Below are 20,707 nucleotides of genomic sequence, written 5' to 3' on the forward strand. Positions count from 1 at the left end.
TAAATTTTCAAGGACAATTTTTAAATTTCAAAAGATACATAGGAGATTCGCGTAAGGAAAAAATTTATACAAGGTTGACACCTTGTATAATTAAAGTGTGTCCTAAAACTCCATCAAAAAAGGGTATTTAAACATTGGAAAACTATCTAATTCATCATCTTGAGATGTCTCTATATGAAAAAAAAAAAAAAAGATTTTAAATCTTAAAAATAATACATCTTGCAACACATTATTTATACTGTTCATTTGTAAGATTTTTATAAATTTATTGATACAAATTTTAAAATTTAAAATTTAATATTTTTAGATGAAAATGCACCAAAATTAACAAAGTTTGAAGGTGCGCCTTCTTTGTTTGGTTAAGTTGCATAAGGCGCGTAATTTTCCTTGGTGCTCCTCTCCAAAAAGGAAAAAATAATATTAAACAATAATAAAAGTCGCAAACGCAAGAACGCTGCATATGGTAGCAAAATCAGAGGTTTTCGGGTTATTCGTCTTTTCCTTTCTCTCTCAAATGTGATTTTACTCTATAGGAAAAACCAGAGACCTCTGCAAATTTAGAATGTTAAAGAAAGAGAACCCCAAAACTAGGTCAGAAATGGCGGGAAACTCAGGTGGCGGAGGTGGAGGAGCTGGCACTGCAACACCTGGTGCAAAGAGAGGTCGTCCTTTTGCCTCAGCTTCTTCGACCCATTCAGAGCATGCCATGCCTTCCACACTTCTTGGTCCGTCTCTGCAAGTTCATTCCACTTTTCAAGGTTCCAAAACCCTAACCCTAACTTCTTAAATTGCATTCAGCGTTGTTATGTTATCTGTGGATTAAGTGTGAAGGACCCTACCTTCTCATTTTCTTTTGTACTTTGTAATTTGTGTTGGTGGTGTTATTGATGAGTTTTTTGTTTGAATGCACTCTAATTATATGTAAATTTTTGTCTGGGTTGCGCTAAACTCTCCATTGTTGTTCATTATTGTGGTTTATATTGGAATGATGTCCAGGATATTCTCATCAAGTTCATGGATAACTTGAAGTGACCCTAAAGTTTGCAATGCTTTTATTTATGTTTTATATTCGACTCTCTCCATTTACATAATTCTGAAGAGCTCTAAATTCCATGGGCTGTTAATTTTAGTTTCTGTGCTAGGACGGACAGTTGATGTCATGGCTGTGTGGCTTTGGGGTCCTATAACCCAAGTGATGAAACTCTGTCTTTAACCACATGAAAAGCTTATCCACGATCGAAGATTTAACTGTCTGCTTGGCCATGACCAAAAATCCAGCTTAACTCCAGCCAAAAGTGCCAGTGTTTATAAATCGTACGAATCAGGGTAAAACAGTGAACCTCTATTTAACTGAAATCAAATAACAGTTTCAGCTAAACCGCGGTCAAAACGATGGCAGCTTGCTTAGCCGCAGCCAAAGTGTGTTGTTTCAGCTCAACTGTGTCCAATGCGAACATAACCTTCTTAAGTCCAATATCTGAGGCATTGGCCATGGCAATCTTGGGAAATGAGTTCCTTAATTGTCTGGTTGTCGGTGTAACTCCTTATCTGCCTTAGAGTTAATCTCCCTTAACCACAGTAAGAAATTGTTCCCTAATCACAATCAGAGCAACACTGTAAAGCCGAGGAAATTGCAAATCTACAACAAAGTAAGAAATTCACTGAGTGCAAATTCTTCTCATATGTGTCAATTGAATGTAGCGTCAAGAGGAACAACAAACTTGTATTTGTATGCAAATACAACAACGAAACAGAGGGGTTTTGAAGTCTAACTTTTAAAACCATATCTGGTTGTTCTTTGAAAATGACATAGAGGCACGAAATGTTCTCTCCGTCTTGAATGTATTGAACACACTTAGACTTAGTATCTATAAGGTACAGTTCGAGCCCTGATGAGTACACCTCCATGATACAACTGGGCCAAGTGAAGCACTTGTTGAAGTCTTCTTAGAGTTGCAGTCCCCGATATGGTTTAAGAGAATTCAGGGGGCTAAATTGATTGTCATCTTTCTTGGTGTTGGATTAGGAATTGATTTTGAGCTCAGGGAAGAATTTTTATGAAAAATATCTGAGAAACTTGTCGAGAATTTTGATTTCTCAGTAAACCACGGTAAGAAGCTGCAAAGGTAGTTTATCTCTTTAAAACTTCAAAAGGTTTTTGAAAAATATCAGAATTGGGTGTTTATAGACATCAAAGTTCATAGTTGATGTACTTGTTTCTTGTTGAAAGGAAGTTCACCGTTGTATTAGAAAAGAGAAAGAGTTACAAAAAAAGTATAGGTCACCCACAGGCTGGGTGCTCTTTACAGCTCACGAAAATGGGGTTATCTCATACTATACAAAATTTTGGTATATATGTACACAGCAATAAACAAAAAAGGGTAACCCAGCTAACCCACTAAGCAAAACGTGGGGCAGCTAATAGAGCTGAGGCGGTTGTCATGCAAAAGGTCTCGATGGTAGCTCCTGGGGGGTGGTGTGTGGGCTGTTGTCGGTTTTGGTGACCAACATGTTGGTGAGAAAGAAGGGTGGCTTCGGTAAAACCTGCTGATGTAAATGTTGCAGTGTAGATATATCTAAGGTAGGATGGGAGGCTGGGCTAGTGTGAGTAAAAGAGCGGGTTGAGGGTGCATGTCTTGGTAAGGGAAGGGGGATGGGGGCAGCGGAGCAAAGGATCCAAGAAACTAGAAGAGATTTTGGGGGGTGGCTGAGGGTCAGAATGACAGAGGGGGTGTTTGTACTGAAGGATCAAGGCAGTGGTATTGGGTTGAGGTATGGGGGAAGGAAGAGGAAGGGAATGGGAGCAGACGGGGGGAGATTTCTCAATACTGATGATGGAGGGGGAACGGGAATGGGCTAGCACGTGGGATGAAGTCAATTCAGAAGAGGTTACTGCCTGCTCCTTGCTGCTATGGGGAGAGTTGGCTGGTGGTTTGGCACATGGGGGGGCTACCAAGATCTATCTTTGAGAAAGAACTGAGAATAGTGATGGCATTGGGGAACATCACCAGGTGGCAACCCTGTGGAGTAGCAGGGGATGCTCCTGAGGTGTATTGAGTTGACTGAGGGGGTAGAGGGAGTGTCGTGAGGCACCGTGAAGGGGAAGTGCCGCCACATGGTGCGATGTAGACGTAGCAGCAGATTGGTGGGATGGGCTTGAGTTTGGGTGGTAAATTTGAGTAAGATAGTTTAAAAATGGGGAAAAAGACTAATTCCTCCCTCTCGATACCTATAGTCCCATAAAATGCTCAAGTTGATAAAAAACACATGAATTCCCTCCAAGTTCTCAAAGTAGGACGTTAACACCCCCTCCCCCCATCCTTACTTTCTACGCTGTGAATTTACCATGCTATCTTTTTCTTTTAAGAAGGGAGATTTTCTGCCAAGACCTTGACCATGAAGAAATCCCCTCTTGTCCACCCTCGTTAACCCTCTCTGTCTCCCTTAAGCCCCCTATTTCTGTTCTTTTCTACATTGTGAAACCCTCTTCTCTCTCTGCATAAACCCCAAGCGATCTCTACCTTCTGCAGCATCATCACATGAACCACGCTGGAGAGTCAAAGAGTGGAAAAGCAACTCAGAGAGTAATGGAAGGATTTGCAGAGAGCTATTTCATATAGCACCAGCTAATGGGTTTTGAGCGTGGAGGAGTTCATGCAATGAAATTTCATGAATGAGAAGAACCCATTCACTAAAATGTGAAAACCCAAGTATCCTTAGCTTCACAAAGCAAATATTTCTGGGTTCTATGATTGGTAAATTTTGAACTTTTTCTAAAAGCTCCATGCTTCCGTCTGTAATTAACTATGCTGGCACGTCTTGGTTACTTGCACACAAAAGTAAAGGCAGTTGTAGATGAACGAAACCCTTGGACAAGAATATTGGTGTTTTTCGGCCCCTCAAATTGGACCAAAATATTGTTGTTTTTCTCCATTTCTTCTTTCTTTATTACTTTCTTTATGAATATGATTCTTTGGAGATGCTGTTGAGGCATTGTATGAAAACATAGTAGGATGTGGATCAGTAAAAGTTTGATTTGTAATGGACTTGGGTTTTACCGCTTCACAATAGGATTTTTGACCCAGAAAATGATGTTCCTTCTCTGGTTGAATTTATTCATATGACATATTAGAGAGGAATGTTGGAGCTGCAGATATTTCAGGTATGAAGTGATAGAGCAGTTCATCTGATGGTGCATGTTGGAGTACTTGTCCTTTTTATAATTCCCATCTCCATGAAATGATTCACAACAGAGAAAGGGCTTCACATGTAAAGTCAGAGAGGGAGTGTGGGGGTTGAGGGTAGTGCAAGAGAGAGCGAAACAGGCTTTCTCAGCAGCTAAGGATTTGGCTAAGAGCTCCCATCGAGGAGTGAAATAGAATATGCAACCGTGAGCTCCCAAGCAGTGGGAGGAGAATTTGATCTTTGACTGTGTGCCTGTTGAAGAATGAGCTGGCAACTCATTGGCAGTGGCTTGGTTGAGGGAGTCCATCGGAGCCGTAGTGAAAGAGATTCGCCCTGCAATTTGTACTTGAATCCCCTTTATATTTGCTTGTTCAGCTAATTCAGTAGCTTTTTTTATTGCTTTTTGAAATGAAGCTCTTTTTTTTTTATTGCAGAGCAATATATTCTGCAATAATATCAGGTTATCCATAGGGTCTTGCAATTCTTGTGATAGCAATGTTGAGTCTCTGATTCATGGAGTTCAACTTTTTTTGATACATTTTCAATCAACCAATGTTGAATTTTGAAACATCAGCCAATCTATTGTATCCCGTGGGATTGAAAATCCTATTCTATTTTGTCTTCCTTGTTGCTTATGCTGCCAAACCATTGATTAGACCCCTACATACATGGTTACTAGATACTCATGGGGAAGTGCATTACAGCACATGTATGCTTCTAGCTGGAATCTTATTAAAAATGGAAGCAAATGGATTGCTTCGGATCAATGTGGAATTATTACCCCATGCTTATTCTATATTAGGAGTTTCAGGGGAGAGAGATGGAGTTCATCAGGGTGGAAGCAAGTGAAACAGGTTTTCTCAGCAGCTAAAACTTTGGACAAGATGTCATTCCTTGAAAGAAAAGGGGCGGTATGGTAAATTGCATTGTGTAAAAAAGTCAGGAAGGGGTTGACGTTCAGTTTTTAAAACTTTAAGGGGATCCACGGGTTCTTTGTGGACCAAGGGATTTTTCAGGGATCATTAATACTGGGAGGGGGATATTAGTCTTTTCCCTTAAAATGACCTCAAACTAAGTCTCAGACACTGGTCTACACCGACTAAACTTGTTGTTCAGAGAATGAGAATCAAAGCTATTCACATTTCGCTCTCTTATCCCCCAAAACTAAAAAAGTTGGTTTGAAACTCCATTTAATATTAATGCTTTGTACCAACCATACACTAAGCAAGATATGCTGCATATGCTAGTCACTTAGATGACAAGGGTGGTTCTATGATTAGGTGGTCATATAAGGACTGGATGGTGTAGCTTTTACTAATGTTGTTTTGATTTGTTCACCCAGTTCCACTACAAATGTATAAGAATATCAGTTGGTTGTTTGATCAAGATATCTTTCTTTAAGTGCTTAGCCTGTTCCAGTATCAATTAATGAAAATTAGTTTCATTGAATCTTGTTCTAATCTCACCATATGATTGTTTTTTTTGCAGATCAAAACCACAAAAGGATAGTTCTGGCTTTGCAAAGTGGGCTAAAAAGTGAAATGATTTGGGCACTGAACACTCTTACATTGCTCTCATTTAAGGAGAAGGATGAAATCAGGAGAGATACGACACCTCTTGCAAAAATACCAGGACTGCTAGATGCTCTTCTACAAGTTGTATGTTTTATTTCCACCTTGATTTATTTTTTCCTGGTAATTAGGATTTTTTTTTTGTGTGTGTGTGTGTTCTTCTAATATGGTCTTCCTGTCTTGCATTTATGATGTTTAACGATATCAATATGTTTCTTTCCCAAAAATATCTCCTTTTGAGAAACTTTAGAAGGGTGCCTCAAAATCCATTTATGATTGACCAAACACTTGCTACCTTGGTGAAGCTTTACTTTGAATAAGAAGCCAGTGAGGCATCTCCAGTGCCTGGAATCCTTTTGCCGAGGAGGCCATTATGCTGGTGGCTTGTAAGGATTGAAGCTTGTTATTCATTTTTGTGCATCAAATATAACACAGTAACTTGTCGTATCTATACCTATTTAATTAAGCATTATCACATAAAATAATACTTCGATATTGAAATCCAGAAATTACCCATGATTGAAGCTAACAGATTTGGTATTATGCCTTTTTAATATTGATATTAAAAGTTCCTCCCCAGACTTTTTTATCTTTCCTCTTCTAACAACTCCACTGGGCAGTCTCTTAGACACTGCAGAACCCCCTCCTCTAATTCAATATAAACATGAAGATCCTAGTCTGGAATATTAGGGGTCTAGATGGAACCCTAAAAAAAAGAAGCTCCCCTAAACTTCTCGCACAAATACTCCCCATACATTCTACCTATTCTTGAAATCAAGGCTTCCAACCCACCAACCCATGTCAAGATAGTTTGAGTGAGGAGCCCTTGCCTGTGGATTGCCTTAGTTGCCCAGAGGCTCTTCTGGTGGAATCTGCGTTATTTGGGACCCAACGCTTCACTCAATGTCGTCTAACCAAGTTAGTATCTACTCTATACCTCTCTTTACCTCTCTCCATAGAACTTCTAATGTTACTGCTGGAAATTCATGGCGGTCTATGGACCTAAGAGGCCACAATTTAGAGCCTCATTCAGGCAAGAGCTACAAGCCATTGCCAGCCTCCAACGATCCCCATGGATGATTGGAGGTGATTTCAATGTCACCAGGCGCTCACATAAAAATAACCGAAATGGTAGGATAATGGCTAGTGTGGCTCAGAGTTCATTCTCGACAATAACCTCATGGACATCCCTTTTAATGGCTCCTCCTACACTTGGTCAAATCACTCCATGAACCCTAACTCAAAAAAAAGGACAGATTCCTTTGACACCCACATGGGAGGGCTTTTTCCCAGGTACCTCCTTCGTTGCTTTACCCAAATCTACCTCTGACCACAAGGAACCTCGCCTTTTCTGGACCCAAACCTTTTTTATTTGAACTATCTTGACTTGATGAGCCAGGAATCCACAACTTGGTCACCAAGGAGTGATCCTCATTTGTGATCTAGGGGTGGGCCAGTTATAGATTACAGAGGAAACTCAGCTTCTCAAAACAGCCCTCAAAACTTAGAGTTGTATGCTGCCTGGCAGCTTTTCACCAGCCAAACAAGCAACCCTCACTAAGATTCAAAACCTAGACTTTCAAGAACACAGAAAACTCACAAGCAGAATTCCAGAACAAGGCAGCTGGAATGTTCAAAGATGCGGATTCGGTCGCCTAGGCGTTCTGGGTGCCTGCCCGCCTAGGCCGGCGCCCAGAGACAGGGTACCCTCACCAAAATTGAAACCCAACATACCACCCCCGCCCCCGACAAAAAAAAATGGGGTGTTCTTAGGGCATGGTTTTAAGCCTTAGGGAGTTTTTAGGGAAATTTTAGAGCCGCAAACTCCTCGTGAAATAGACGAAAATGTAATAGTACAATCACATAACAGATTTACGGATACAAGTCTCAAAGAATACGATATATGGTCAATTTCATTGTCCAAATGAGAAAAATTCAATTAATTGCAAAAAATCAATCTTTTAACTACAAACATATAAATATATCGTAAAAGAAAAAAAAAAGTAAAAGAAAAACACATGATCATAATATATCAAAATCAAATCGATGTCGGCGCAAACCTCATCTATTGGGTCGCCAAAAGTTCTCAAAATCAAATACTAGAAGCTCCAAATCCACCCACAAACTATTGCTTTTGTTTTGGGAAGAATTAAAAAAGCCAAAAAATTTATCGATCTTTCTATAAATCACAAAAGAGTGGTTTTTGGGGGGTTTGTCTCACCCTAAAGGCCATGTTTTTTGTTTTGGGGTTTATAATACCCCCCAAAACCCATTCTCCCCCTTTTTAGATGGGAAAAATTACATTTTTTGACCATCACTGAGGGTTTTTTTCTGTCCGTTTGTAGAGTGTCACAGGGCGACACCTAGGAAAAATAGGCGGATCTTAGATGGTGCCTTTGTATCCCATGAGGCTATCCATTCCATACGTCTTGCAAGCAAAACGGAACTCATTCTAAAACTAGATTAGAAAAAAGCATATGACCATGTAGATTCAAACCTGTTAGATGAAGTTATGCAAAGGATAGGATTCGAAACAAAATGGAGAAAATGGATTTGGGGATGCATCTCTGCAGTCCATTTTATCATCTTGTGAATGGTTCTCCATGTGGTCTCTAGAGGATTAAGACAAGGAGATCCTCTGTCTCTTTTTCTTTGTGCAATAGTGGCAGGAATATTCAGTAGATCCATCGCAAGGCTCCACCTTAGGGGTGACCTTTAATTCAGGATTCAAATCATCAGCTAACTTACCTGAAAGTTGTCATTTGCAATAACACTCTCATTTTCTATGATGCCTCCTTCCAAAAAATGGACACCATGTGGCTTTTCTCAGGTGTTTTGAAGTTGCCACTAGACTGAAGATAAATATGTCCAAATCCAAATTAATGGATGTTGGTTTAAGCTCTCAATCTGTAAGAGATTTTGCAGACCATATTGGCTGTGGAACTGAAGTACTTTCATCCATATACAGTACACTTGGGGCTACCGTTATGCATTGGAAAACCAAGGAAATCTTTTTGGGATCCTGTGGCAGAAAAATTTGAAAGAAGCTTGCTGTGTGGAAGGTAATTTCTTTCTTTAGGAGGTCAAAATACGTTGATTAAAGCCACACTTGCAAACATCTCTATCAACCTTTCCTCTCTATTTTCTAATGAGGAAGTTCCTTTGAGCTGGGATGAGAACACAAAACGATTCGTCTAGTGGCATGGGAGAAGCTAAGCACCCAGAAATCTGAAGGACAAATTGGAATACGGGACCTGGAATCATTTAATCTTGCACTTTCGGGGAAATGGTGGTGGATATTTGCCACCCAACAGGGCCATTTATGGCGAAGGGTTCTCCATGAATATGGGTTTGACCAAACAAGATGGTTTCCCAAAAGCATTCGACATGAGAATGCCTCTGGGGCCTGGAAAAGCAACCGTAAAAACTGAACCCCTTTTATGGATCACACTAGATTTTGCGGCAACCAGCAGGTACTAGGGGGAGATTTTGACAAGACCGCTTTCACTGATTTCCACAATAATTGACCTAACCTATTGCAGCGAATCCAACCTAGAATCTCGAGGGCATCTTTGTGGAGACCACCTGAAAGAGGTACTATCAAGCTCAACTTTGATGGTTTGCTCTTTTGGCAACCCGGGACTCTCAGGCATAGAGGGTCTCTTTTGTTCTAGTGATAGATCTATTTTGTTGTTATTTGCCCATTCTATTGGAATAATGGACTCCACTCTTGCTGAGGCTCTTGGCTTGTTGGAGGGCCTTCGCAAGTTTGATCCCTAATGGAGTCTGAATTTGGTAATTGAAGGAGATGCCAAGAACATTATCTCTTGGGCATCTAATCGTTTACCTTGGCCATGGCGTTTTGATGACCTTTTCGAAGAGATAGTGCATCTAACCAGGAATGTCAACATTACTTGGAGCCACGTTCTCAGAGGAGCCAATTCAGAGGTTGATGGTTTGGCAAAGGAGGGGGCCTTGTCCAACACCCCTGTGGGGAGCTATTGTGTGCCCACCTGTTCTTCGCAGGTCCTCTGAGTAGCCTTTTGCGCTTTATACATTTGGTTCCTTTGGGGCTTGTATAGAGTGACCCTGTGGGGTCACCATACTTCTCGATTGTCTTATAATCTTAACTAATTATTAATACAATTATAGTGAACTTCCATTAAAAAAAACATAATTATCCACAGATTTCCCCACTATGGATTCCACCAATCATAAGCTCAATCAAACTAAATGTTGATGGCTGCTCACTTGGAAATCCAGAGCCTGGCCTTGGTGGTGTCCTCAGAGATAATTTAGGGAATGTGTTCCTGACCTTTCCAGATTATTTAGGCCAACTGGATTCCACCACGGCTGAACTGATGGCAATCATCTTGGGACTCGGAGTGGTTCCATCCAGATTGGGGTTGGCACTTTAATGGTGGAGGACGATTTCACCAATGTCATCCGATGGGTATCTAGAACTGCCCCATGCCCTTGGAGACTCATATTTTTTACCACATTTGTTATCTACACATGAACTAGGTGGTCTCTTTCCATCACATTCGGAGGGAGGCAACTCAATGGCTGACATGCTGTCTAGAGAGGGCGCCACAAAGGGGACCATATCACACGGCACCTAGTCTTCTTTTCTCCTTCCTTCCATACTGACTCGTTCTGATTCTTTTTTTCTTCTTCCATGTCGCTCTTTTACCTATCTCTATCAGCTCTCTTCTATCTACTCTTCTACCCTGTTTACAAGAACCTCTTTCTATGTTCTTCACTTTCTTTATTTCTATCCATACGTACTAGCTCTCTCTCTTTTTTGGTGTAGTGGGACCCAGCTAACCCACATTCTCTTTCTGATATTAACTCTAACCCACATTCTCTTGCTGATATTAACTTTCTTATTTGACACTGTCAATATTCTTGTATACTGGAGTACCTGTGTGGGATGCCTTTCTAATCTCACACTCGTGGGTTCTTTTTTAACCCCTTTTTGACTACAACAGTGATTACTTTCCCTTTTTTTTTTTTTTTAAATGTGGACTGTTTTATATTGAAATTACTCGTTGAATTAGAACAAGTGAGTAAAGCTAACATATTTGATGGTGAATGCTTTTTTAAAGTTGTAGTGACAGAGACCTTTTCAAAGAGGGAATGGGGGGATGGCCAGTTTCACCCTGTTCTGCTGAATACTATACAATGCCCATTCATTCCTTGTTTAGAGAAATCTCGTTAACCTTTGGAAAATGAAAGAATAGAATGGCGCCTTTTCAAGTTTGATCGAATTTTGCATTTCAGATATTGTTTATAACTGCTTTTAAATTGATCTTATTTGGCATGTCACCTCTTGTTCTGCCCTCTTCTTTAATACTAAGTCACGATGGTTTTTAATGAAGATTGATGACTGGCGTGATATGGCATGCCCCAAGGATACATGGAGGCCATCAAGGTATCGAGCACTGGGGACAAACAGTGTTGTTACAGGCTTTGGGTCTGCGTATGAGGCTGCTGGCTTGAAAGATTCTCTTTCTCGTCTCAGGTAAATTGGATTGATAAAGTATACTATAATCCATTGAATTATTGGAAAAGCATTGTTCAGTGGTCCTTCGACATCCATTAAAATAATCAACTATTTTTATTTTTTTTTAACAGTTATACCTTTTCCATTTGAAATTTGTTTGTGTTCTAGTTTTTCTTTTTTCAGATGTTACTAGCAGTTTTCAGACTTGATGCTTTTTCTTTTTTTACATGTTATTAGCAGTGTTCAGACTTGATGCCATTTTAAACTGAGACTCTTTATTTTCTGATAGTTCTGAGACTGGATTATCCAATTCAGAAGGTCCAGTTAGTACAGGACCTAAACGTAGGGCCACGGAGTGGTGGTTTGAGGAAGATGGTCTTTTTAATGTGGATGAAGAGGGTCGGGCAGAAAGGCAGCAGTGTGCTGTTGCTGCTTCGAATATCATCCGCAATTTCTCATTCATGCCAGAGAATGAGACAATCATGGCACAACATCGCCATTGCTTGGAAACTTTGTTTCAGTGCATACAAGACTACATTACTGGTGAGAAAAATTTGTCATTGAATCGTAAAAAATTGCCTTCTCAGTTACCAGTTAATCATATAATGCTTATTTGACATATGGTTGAAATATCTATATAAGTAAATCATCATTTTCCTTTTCAAAAAAAATATAATTTCAACTGTAGAAATGACCAACAAAAGCCCATGATGGGAAACCTGGATTTGTAGATTGTCATTTGAAAATTGAGTGTGGCAGGCACTGTAAACATCAAATGTGCTGTGCATTTTGTATGTTGGAGGAACTTGGTCATTTCCTGAATTTTTTTACCCAACTTATGAAGTAATATGAGGGGCACTTGGCTGTTAATAGAAATATTTGTTTGATAAGATATTAATGAAATTGCCATTAAGAATAAAAGATCCATTTGTGGGGAATATTTTTTACAAAAAAGGAATTATTCGTAATGTTATGAAAGCCTTATTGTATCTAACTGTTTCCTTTTGATAGATATCATATATGTACGGGTCTAACTTGCTTATTGACTTATTGCTCGCTTCTGTGCACAGAGGATGAAGAACTTGTTACCAATGCACTGGAGACCATTGTCAACCTAGCTCCACTTCTGGACCTGCGAATTTTCAGCTCCTCAAAGACATCTTATATTAAAATAACGTAAGCCATGCCCCATCCAGCATTTTGTATTTCTTTTTTTTTTTTATTGTAAGCCTTACTTCCCATTTGTCTTTGGTGCAACTAGAGAGAAATCTGCAGTCCAAGCAATTGTTGGGATGTTGGGATTGCCTGTCAAGGCTTGGCACTGTGCAGCTGCTGAACTCATCGGAAGGCTAATTATAAACCCTGATAATGAACCATTTCTTCTTCCTTGCGCTCCAAAGGTTTGTTCTACTGCATTTAACAGATTCCAAAAAAAAAAAAAGGGTTTGTCTTATTGCAGAACTGGAAAATATACTACAACCAATCAACTGGAAAACACAGTCATTTGGGTTGTTAATGTCCAATGTAATGAAGCACTTCGATGAGGATAGAGTGGTTTCCACTGTCGGTGTCATAGCGGTTTGCACTCTTTCTTCATCACTGTCCACGTCTTAATCCATATGATTATAGTATTCTTTCACTCAAGGAGTATAGGAATCTTTTTCTTGTCAGCGTGCTTGTGGTGGTGATACTATGTGTTATTCCTTGAATATATGTGTTTTCTTTTAATTATAAAATATATGTTGGATTTCTTTTGCAGATATACAAGCGCTTAGTTGATCTTTTGGGTTTTCCAGTTGTTGATTCTCAGGCAGGAGCTGTTGCTGCACTGTACAACCTTGCTGAAGTCAATGCTGACTGTCGATCGAAGATTGCCCATGAGCGATGGTAATATTTTTAGGGTTTTAACCTAGTACTTTCTGCTTGTTAAGAAAAGAAAACAAATATTGGAATTTGATGAATATAGACCATGTGTCTCAAAAAAAAAAAAAGTTCTTTTTTTACATCTCGTACCTTACATGATGTCCAAAACACCCACAATCTTCATGGCTTGATTGAGAAAAGCCATCACTAACACTGCTTTATTATAGTGACTTGGCTTCATTGGCTGTCATGGCTATTTTTTGTAGTCTTCGTTTTTTTTTATAGGGCGTATATACTATGAGAACATTTATTTTCGGTACAAGGAGGTCACAATTATTTTTAGCCATTGGATGTGAAATCCAATAGATGAAAGTGTGCATTTTAGAAATTTGATTTTGGACTTTGTGCCCAAACAACAGCACATCTTCAACCACCAATTTCGAATCTAACATTCAATGAGATTGTGACCTCCCTATATCAGAAGTAAATGGTCTCATTGTGTACATCTCTTTTTTATTTGAAATTTCCTATAATTATGCATAGTATTTTACATTAAAAAACATTTCCTCCAAAGGTCTCCTATTATAAAGTAGTACTTTTAGGCACTTCTATCAAAAATATGGTTTGAACTCAACCTTAGTTTAATGGAAGAAATCTTGTGTTTTGACCTTTTTGATAACATGCTCAAAAGCAGAAATGCAATAACAAAAGTACAAATGTTTCAAATAGTTTTGGGTTTAATTGTCTAAAATTACTTCCACTTTTTTTAATAGTTATTCCAAGTCAGTTGGGTTTATGTTTATGCTCCTTTTCATCCAAAAGTGATGAAGATCATCAAGGAAATTTTGGACACTGTATCGGTTATTTGGTGTTGACGTAGAAAATGGCAAAAATTTCAAGTGCACTGTGGAACCTGTGTTGGTCTCTTGTTCTGTTGAAAACATTCATAATCTATATTACATAATACCGTGCATCTTCTTCTGTTTTCCAGGGCAATAGAACGACTTTTGAGGATTATTCGTGCTCCGCATCCCATGCCAGAGGTTTGCAGGAAAGCCTCGTTGATATTGGAAAGCCTCGCATCTGAGCCACAAAATCGGGGTGCACTTCTTGCTTTTGAGAATGCCTTTTCTGAGATCCTCTTCTCGGATACAAGGAGTTCAGATTCATTTGCAAGGATACTCTTTGAACTGACCTCGAGGTCTAATAACAAAGTTGCAATGGCTCGTGGTATTTGGGGAATGTAAAATTTTTGCAATTAAATAAAGGTACGAAAGAATCTTTTGAATTCTTCTTTTTATTGGTTTTCTGAGATTTTGTTGCTTATGTTTCTATTCATGATTTTGAGTTCATCTTAAATGACTGGTCATATAGAACATTAAATGTGCAGCAAAGCTGACATTCAATGATATGCTTACAGTTCTAGTAAGACTATTGGGAAATTAAGGTCTTCAATTCTCAATTTGAAGCGGAGGAGCGTAAGTGCTTTGGTACCATGGTATTACATGGTCCTTATGTAGTCAAATTACAGTGATTAGGGTCTTCAAACAACCTGAAAATCAGTCATCCGAGGGTAAAGGTTTTTCCCAGTAGTGCTTGACTATGGCTGGAAATCACAGGACTCTGATTCACTGTGGCCAATGCTCGAATGTCCCATGAATTGAGGTAGAATCATTGAGGCTTGATGTACTAAGGTCCGATTAGTGTCTCAGTGAAATCGATGCCAAAAGGTAGACTGTTTGCTTAACCGCAGCCAAAACTCGTTGGTTTCAGTTTTAACCACACGAATCTTCAAGTTTTGAAATATTTGGAACTCTCATTCTTGGAAGCAAGTGTTTTCGCTTGTTAGGGAATAAGTGAAGACTTGCTTGTCAGGGAATAAGTGCAACTCACTTAAAACTCCTATGGGATTGAATTTTGTCTTACTCCCATAGGATTTGAGATTTGTCTTGACCTTCGTCAGAAATGGGTTTTTCATCCACAGTTACAACAGCAACTCTGAACTGAATGAAGTTGCGACTGAATGAAAAATCAATGACTCCAACCTTACTCATGTGGTACATATGAACTCTGTATTCACCGGATCTTTGATTTTGAGCTTCTCTCTGAACATAGAACAGTGAAATCAAGGTTTTCAAACGTTTTTAACTTTTTAGGGCTGTGCTTCACAATGGACTCCTAGGAACAAAATGTTCTTGTAGTCCTCAAAGATATTAATTGCTGTCGATTTAGAAACTTTGGATTGCAATCAAATTCGAGATGTGTATACCCGAACACTCAATGTGCTATCGATGTCTTCAATGTATTAATCGTCCCTGACTCAGAAAATCTGAGATGCAATCGGATCCAGGCGAGTCTACCTCCAAGATACAACTGAGTCAAGTGAAATACTAGTTAAGTTGTTGCCAGAGTTGCACACTCTCACAAACTTCTGAGGACTACGAAGGCCAAGCCCATTTGCTCTTTCAGTTGAAATAGGCCTGTGACTCTATTTCAAACTCAGGGAAACAACTTTCAGAAGAAACAATTGAGCAATCAAGTAGAAATTGCGGTAATGTGGCCAGATTTTGCAGATGCGAGTTTCAATAGAAAAAGGGGTACTTATGGACTTAGAATTTTTTTGTTGATCTATTGTTGAAACAGTGAAGCAGGTCGGAGTAGTTGAAGGATAGAATGCATGTGCAAGTTTTGTGAAACAAAAGTATGAAGCGATGGGAGGGTTGAACCCAGCACTGGCCAAAACTCCGGCTTACTCTGTTAATCTTGGTCAAAAGCTGTAAGCCACCATCTGGTACTAACAATGGAAGTTGAGTTTGGGCAGAAAAGTTCGAATAAATATAGTTTGTAAACAATCCCAAACTCAAACCACTAACATAGGGTAGGCTCCAGCTAATGTTGTGTGTTGAACAAACACGAGATCGAAGTATCTTCACTTCTTGTACTCAAAACTCTCGAAAACTCCAATTAAGTTAGTTTGAAACACCAATTAAAAGCTAACTAGACATCATTGTTGAACCTCACACACTTAGCATCGCAACAATAAGCCAAACCAGTACTGCATAGCAAAAGTGTGTAGTCCAGTATGGACTGCATCCCTATTGTTGTTTTAAAGAATGAATGCTGTGTCAGTATTTCCTCCAAGTTATGTTATCATATTAAAGGTAGGGGGAAAAAGACAAATGAATACTTGGATACGGATGTAGAATAAGGGCTATTACTGGTCTGCAAATGTTATGGAAATGAATCCTTGTGGCAATTGTGTCACCTGACCAGAGGTGATTCCCAGTACGCAGGTGCAACCAACCAAGAAAGGATGGTGGCTTTGTATTTTGTTCCCATTTGATGTTGAAGCATGGTAGGGCAATTAATGGTTTGTCTTTTTTTTTTTTTTTTATATATATGGACCCGGTTTCTATGCGACCAAGCCTGCATATGTAGAAATGCGGGCTTCTTAATAAATCCCTTTTTGAGATGGATTTTAATACTTAATTTTTAAGGACATGTTATCTCTAACATGAAGATCATGAATATGAAAAAATAAATTTTGAAAACTAGAAATAACAATTCTAATAAGAAAACATTTGGACTGTTAGTTTCCATTGTTTTTAGATAGAACACCTACTTGCATCCATTTGGACTGCATATGTAGAAATACGGTCCAGTCCGCATGAAACAATTTTCCTTTATATATATATATATATATACAATAGGTGATGTTGATTCAGGATGTTTTTGTTAAGAAATTTATATGAAATTAAGTGGGTAATTTGACTTGTTCTTTTTTTGCAGATTCTGTCAAGAAGTTATTCTTAAAGTGAAATGTGATATTGGGTATCCTGTATCTTAAGAGAAACAAAGCATATTACATTTCACAGAGAGGATATGGAATCAGATGCTTGTTGCTGCTATTTATTGTAAGTGGCAAAATTTTAGAAATGTGGGACCTAAGCTTACAACTGATATTGGTCCACCAAACCTTGTTTGTAAACTCAGCATTTATAGTTTTGTTAGAACCGGATAGATGGATGGATGATTAGTGATGCTGGACGCAGACGCAGATGCAGAGACAGGGCATTAAAGAGGTTGTTGAAGATGCGCACATCATATGCTTGGAGAAAAAGCATAGGTGCTCAAGGTGGTAGGTGCCATAACACGAAGTCTGTTTCTTGTACTTATCGTGGATAAGGGGCCCTTTCCTTGCTGAACTACCAAAAAAAAATAAATTGTATTAACTACCCAAAAAAAGAAGTGCTTGAAAAAGTTGTACCAGATTTGCTTCCCCCCCCTCCTCCTCTCTCTCTCTCTCTCTCTCTCTCTCTCTCTCTCTCTCTCTCTCTTAGGTGTTTCTCTTTTTTCACTTCGAAATTTTTTGTAGTTTTAGATATTTCTTCCTACTGTCCATATTCAGCTTATGGAAACATTCCTTGGGTCTCGAGCTACCAATAGTTTAAAGGTGTGATTTGTATAAGGTTGAGGTTCTAAACAATCAAAGTAGGGTGCACCTACAAATAGTGTTAAAAGATGTTTTAGCACCAAAAATCTTTATGATGGTCTAAAAATTATATTTGTCTCTAATTATAAAATTTCAAGCTTAAAAAATAGTGTTGATCAAATAGATCTATGAACACTTGATAATCTTGAAAATTGATCGTCTAGATAATGCATAGTAAGATGTATCATTTTTAAGACTTAAATCCAATTTTTTGATGTCCAATGTATCTAAAGGTTGAGATGATCAGATTTATGGGTTTTTTTTAGCATCGAAACAACTTCCTCTACTGGTTATTTGAGGTGTTTCTTAATTTGATTGTTTACGGCCTCAATTTTATATAAATTTCCTTTATATAAATTTTCTGTATGTATGATTAAAACGGATAAGTATGGATATTAGTGATGCCATGTGGCTGGGGAAATGGATAATTGGATGGAAGATTAGTGGTTGGTCCCAATCTTTATTGATGAATAGTGCACTGGTTTCAATTTCCAACTTACTTTTCTTGTTGGGTAGGTGCCACTTCCTATGACATTTGGAGGTGATTAAAATTCTTAATAATACTTGTCCTGATGTTTGTAGTTATAATTGGAGAGGTTTTGAGGCATGGTGTGGATTAGATTGAGAATCATCAGAATTGATTACCTGTTCACTTTAAATGAACACTCCAAGTGGAGCTTGACAATTGATCGGCTCTGGTGAGAGAGAGAGAGAGAGAGGGGCTTATGTGTCAATTATCAAAAGATTTAGAGAGAAACTCATTAAAAAAGTTTGATGAATGATACCTAATTCTTAGTATATGCACTGATTTATCATTTTCAATGTGTTTTACTGCATGTTTGATGAACCCATGATTAAAATTTAGAATGCACAATGAGTCCAGTAGTCCTGGTCCTTAGGGAACAATCATTTATTGGGTGGGGCTAGAAAGCAGCCCACATGGACCTGGTGGCATCTAAGAATTTGGAGCAAACCCACTAATGGGGAGAAAGAGCCAGCTTTGTTTGGTGGGAAAGGCTTTATGGGTGTCTTTTAATTTGTGAATGTCATTATCATCATCATCATCAAAGTTTTATTTTAATTACTTGAAGTTGGGTTTTAATTTGAAAATATAATATATAATATGAATATAAATATAAAAAATGTTGTTCAGGTGTTAGAGAGCCTTTCAATAAATAATCTTGATTTTGAGAAATATGGATATGAAAAGAAGAGGATTATAAATCTTAAAAGTAGTGTATCTTGTGGGACAATTGTACAGTTTATTTTCAAAGTTTGAAGTGTTTATATCTGTTGTACTATATTTAAGAGTTCTTAAATTTTATAACTATATGCGAAATAGATTTTCAAGGTACCTGAGGAATTTCCGGCACCAAAATTAGTCTTCCGAGCAAATTTAAAGTGCGCCGAACTTCGATTTTCTTAGTTTGACATCGTATACATACCCTACAAAAATATTATTTGGGCGCAAATATTTGTTTGGGTGCTGGAAAACTTTTAAAAATGTAATATGTTCACCTACGAGTAGAGAAAGAGAGTTAAATCTTTCACAAGTGTTAAATGCAGGCATCTGTATCCAGTTCCATCCAGCCGCCTTTCTTGGCCGTGGCTTGCCCAGCTGGACTCATTAAGGCTCTTTCTAAAACTCTCGCTCTCTCTGGGTGCACGAGAGAAAGCCCTTCACGACTCAATGCGATCTATTTGTTCACCTGGACTTTTTACGACTCTCTCTCTTTCTGGGTGGCAAATTCACACTTGACTTCTCTTGGAGTGGATTTCAAGCCCTTTTGTCTCTCTGAATGTGCAGAGGAGCGAGAACCTTTCTCGACTGGACACAGTTTCTATGAGTCCATGTAGAAATGAGTCACCTCTTAAAAATATATATTTTTTCTTTTTGGACTAATTTTTAAGGACATGTAATCTCTAACATGGAGATCATGAATATGAAAAAATGAAAAATTTTAAAAATTAGTAATAATAATTTTATTAATAAAATATTTAGATCTTTAGTTTCGATTGTTTTTAGATAGACTACTTATTTGGATCCATCTTTAAGATGGATGCCAGTGTTTCAAAACGTGTTGGAGGCTTTCTCTTTAAAATGGGTTCCAATAAGTTTTAAGTTTCAAATGAACTTAAAACCATCTTTCTAGCTCCTTATATTTTTTTAAAAAATCAATACAAATTTTTTGTTTTTTGCCTCTAGGCAGGTTCTGTATCCACTTAGGCAAGTCACCCGCCAAGGCGGGTTTCGTATCGCCTAGGCAGAGTGCAGGCTTTGGGCTGGACGCTAGGCGTTGGGCGTCCGCTTAGGGGGGTTCTGTAACGTCTAGGCGGCCGCCCAGGGATTGCGGTCCAATGTGGTTTTGTATCGTCTAGGCGGCCGTCTAGGGATTGCCATCCACATTGGCCGCCTACGCTTGAGAGATGCGCCCAGGCCTTTTGGACCGCCTGGGTGTTGGGCAGTCTGTTTTTTCAATCACTAATGGATGCTTCATACCTCGGGGACTGCAAATGTAGAAATGCAATCTCTGTTGCATGAAACAATTTTTCTTCTCGACTTAATACAATATATTTGTTGAAAAAGTACATCATAAGACTTTTTATCTTTGGTACAAAGTGGTCATAATTAATCTTAACTATTGGATGTGAAACTAGATGACCGCATTTATTCCATTGACACCCTCAATAACCTGTAGTGGCATAAAAAAAATGATTTCAAAAAAATATTCTATTGATCGATTTTAAATTATTTTTTTTTTTGAACTTTGCGATATATCCAATTTATTAAATTTCACATCGGATGGTTATGAGTAATTTGTAACCTCCTTGTATTAAATGTACATGATCTCATTATATACAATAATAAAAAATTTTGGCTGCAATTAAGAGAATATGAGGACGGATGGTGATGGCCGGTCCATGCATTCAATCCCTATTTTTGTTGAGGCCAAAAAAATGTTTTTTCCCATAGCTTGATTTACAATCAACTTATTTATTTCATTATTGTCAAATTTTTACTTGTTTATGATCGAAAGAAGACCTGATTTAATTTTTCGAGCTCCTTTCGGATGGTTCGAAAACGGTTAA

At 38.4% G+C, this 20,707-nt stretch overlaps 1 protein-coding gene across 2 annotated transcripts; it reads left to right on the forward strand.

Moving 5' to 3' along the window:
* Positions 1-460: 460 nt before the first annotated feature.
* Positions 461-17,348, forward strand: LFR (ARM repeat superfamily protein). Of its 2 annotated transcripts, none has more exons than XR_016051887.1 (9): positions 461-758; positions 5,674-5,843; positions 11,138-11,280; positions 11,552-11,805; positions 12,333-12,438; positions 12,524-12,662; positions 13,059-13,149; positions 14,117-14,393; positions 16,915-17,348. XR_016051887.1 is itself a non-coding variant. In XM_006838831.4 (9 exons), the coding sequence occupies exons 1-8, from the start codon at positions 563-565 to the stop codon at positions 14,370-14,372; spliced, it is 1,392 nt and encodes a 463-aa protein (XP_006838894.2). In that variant the 5' UTR covers positions 461-562; the 3' UTR covers positions 14,373-14,393; positions 16,915-17,348. The 2 variants fall into 2 exon arrangements, 1 of the variants encoding a protein (XP_006838894.2); XM_006838831.4 differs by having other exon boundaries at positions 13,022-13,149.
* Positions 17,349-20,707: the final 3,359 nt, after the last annotated feature.

The sequence above is a fragment of the Amborella trichopoda genome, chromosome 3 (assembly GCF_054954075.1).
Source record: "Amborella trichopoda isolate Santa Cruz 75 chromosome 3, AtrichopodaSantaCruz75HAP2 v2.0, whole genome shotgun sequence".
In the NCBI taxonomy this organism is placed as follows: Eukaryota; Viridiplantae; Streptophyta; class Magnoliopsida; order Amborellales; family Amborellaceae; genus Amborella; species Amborella trichopoda.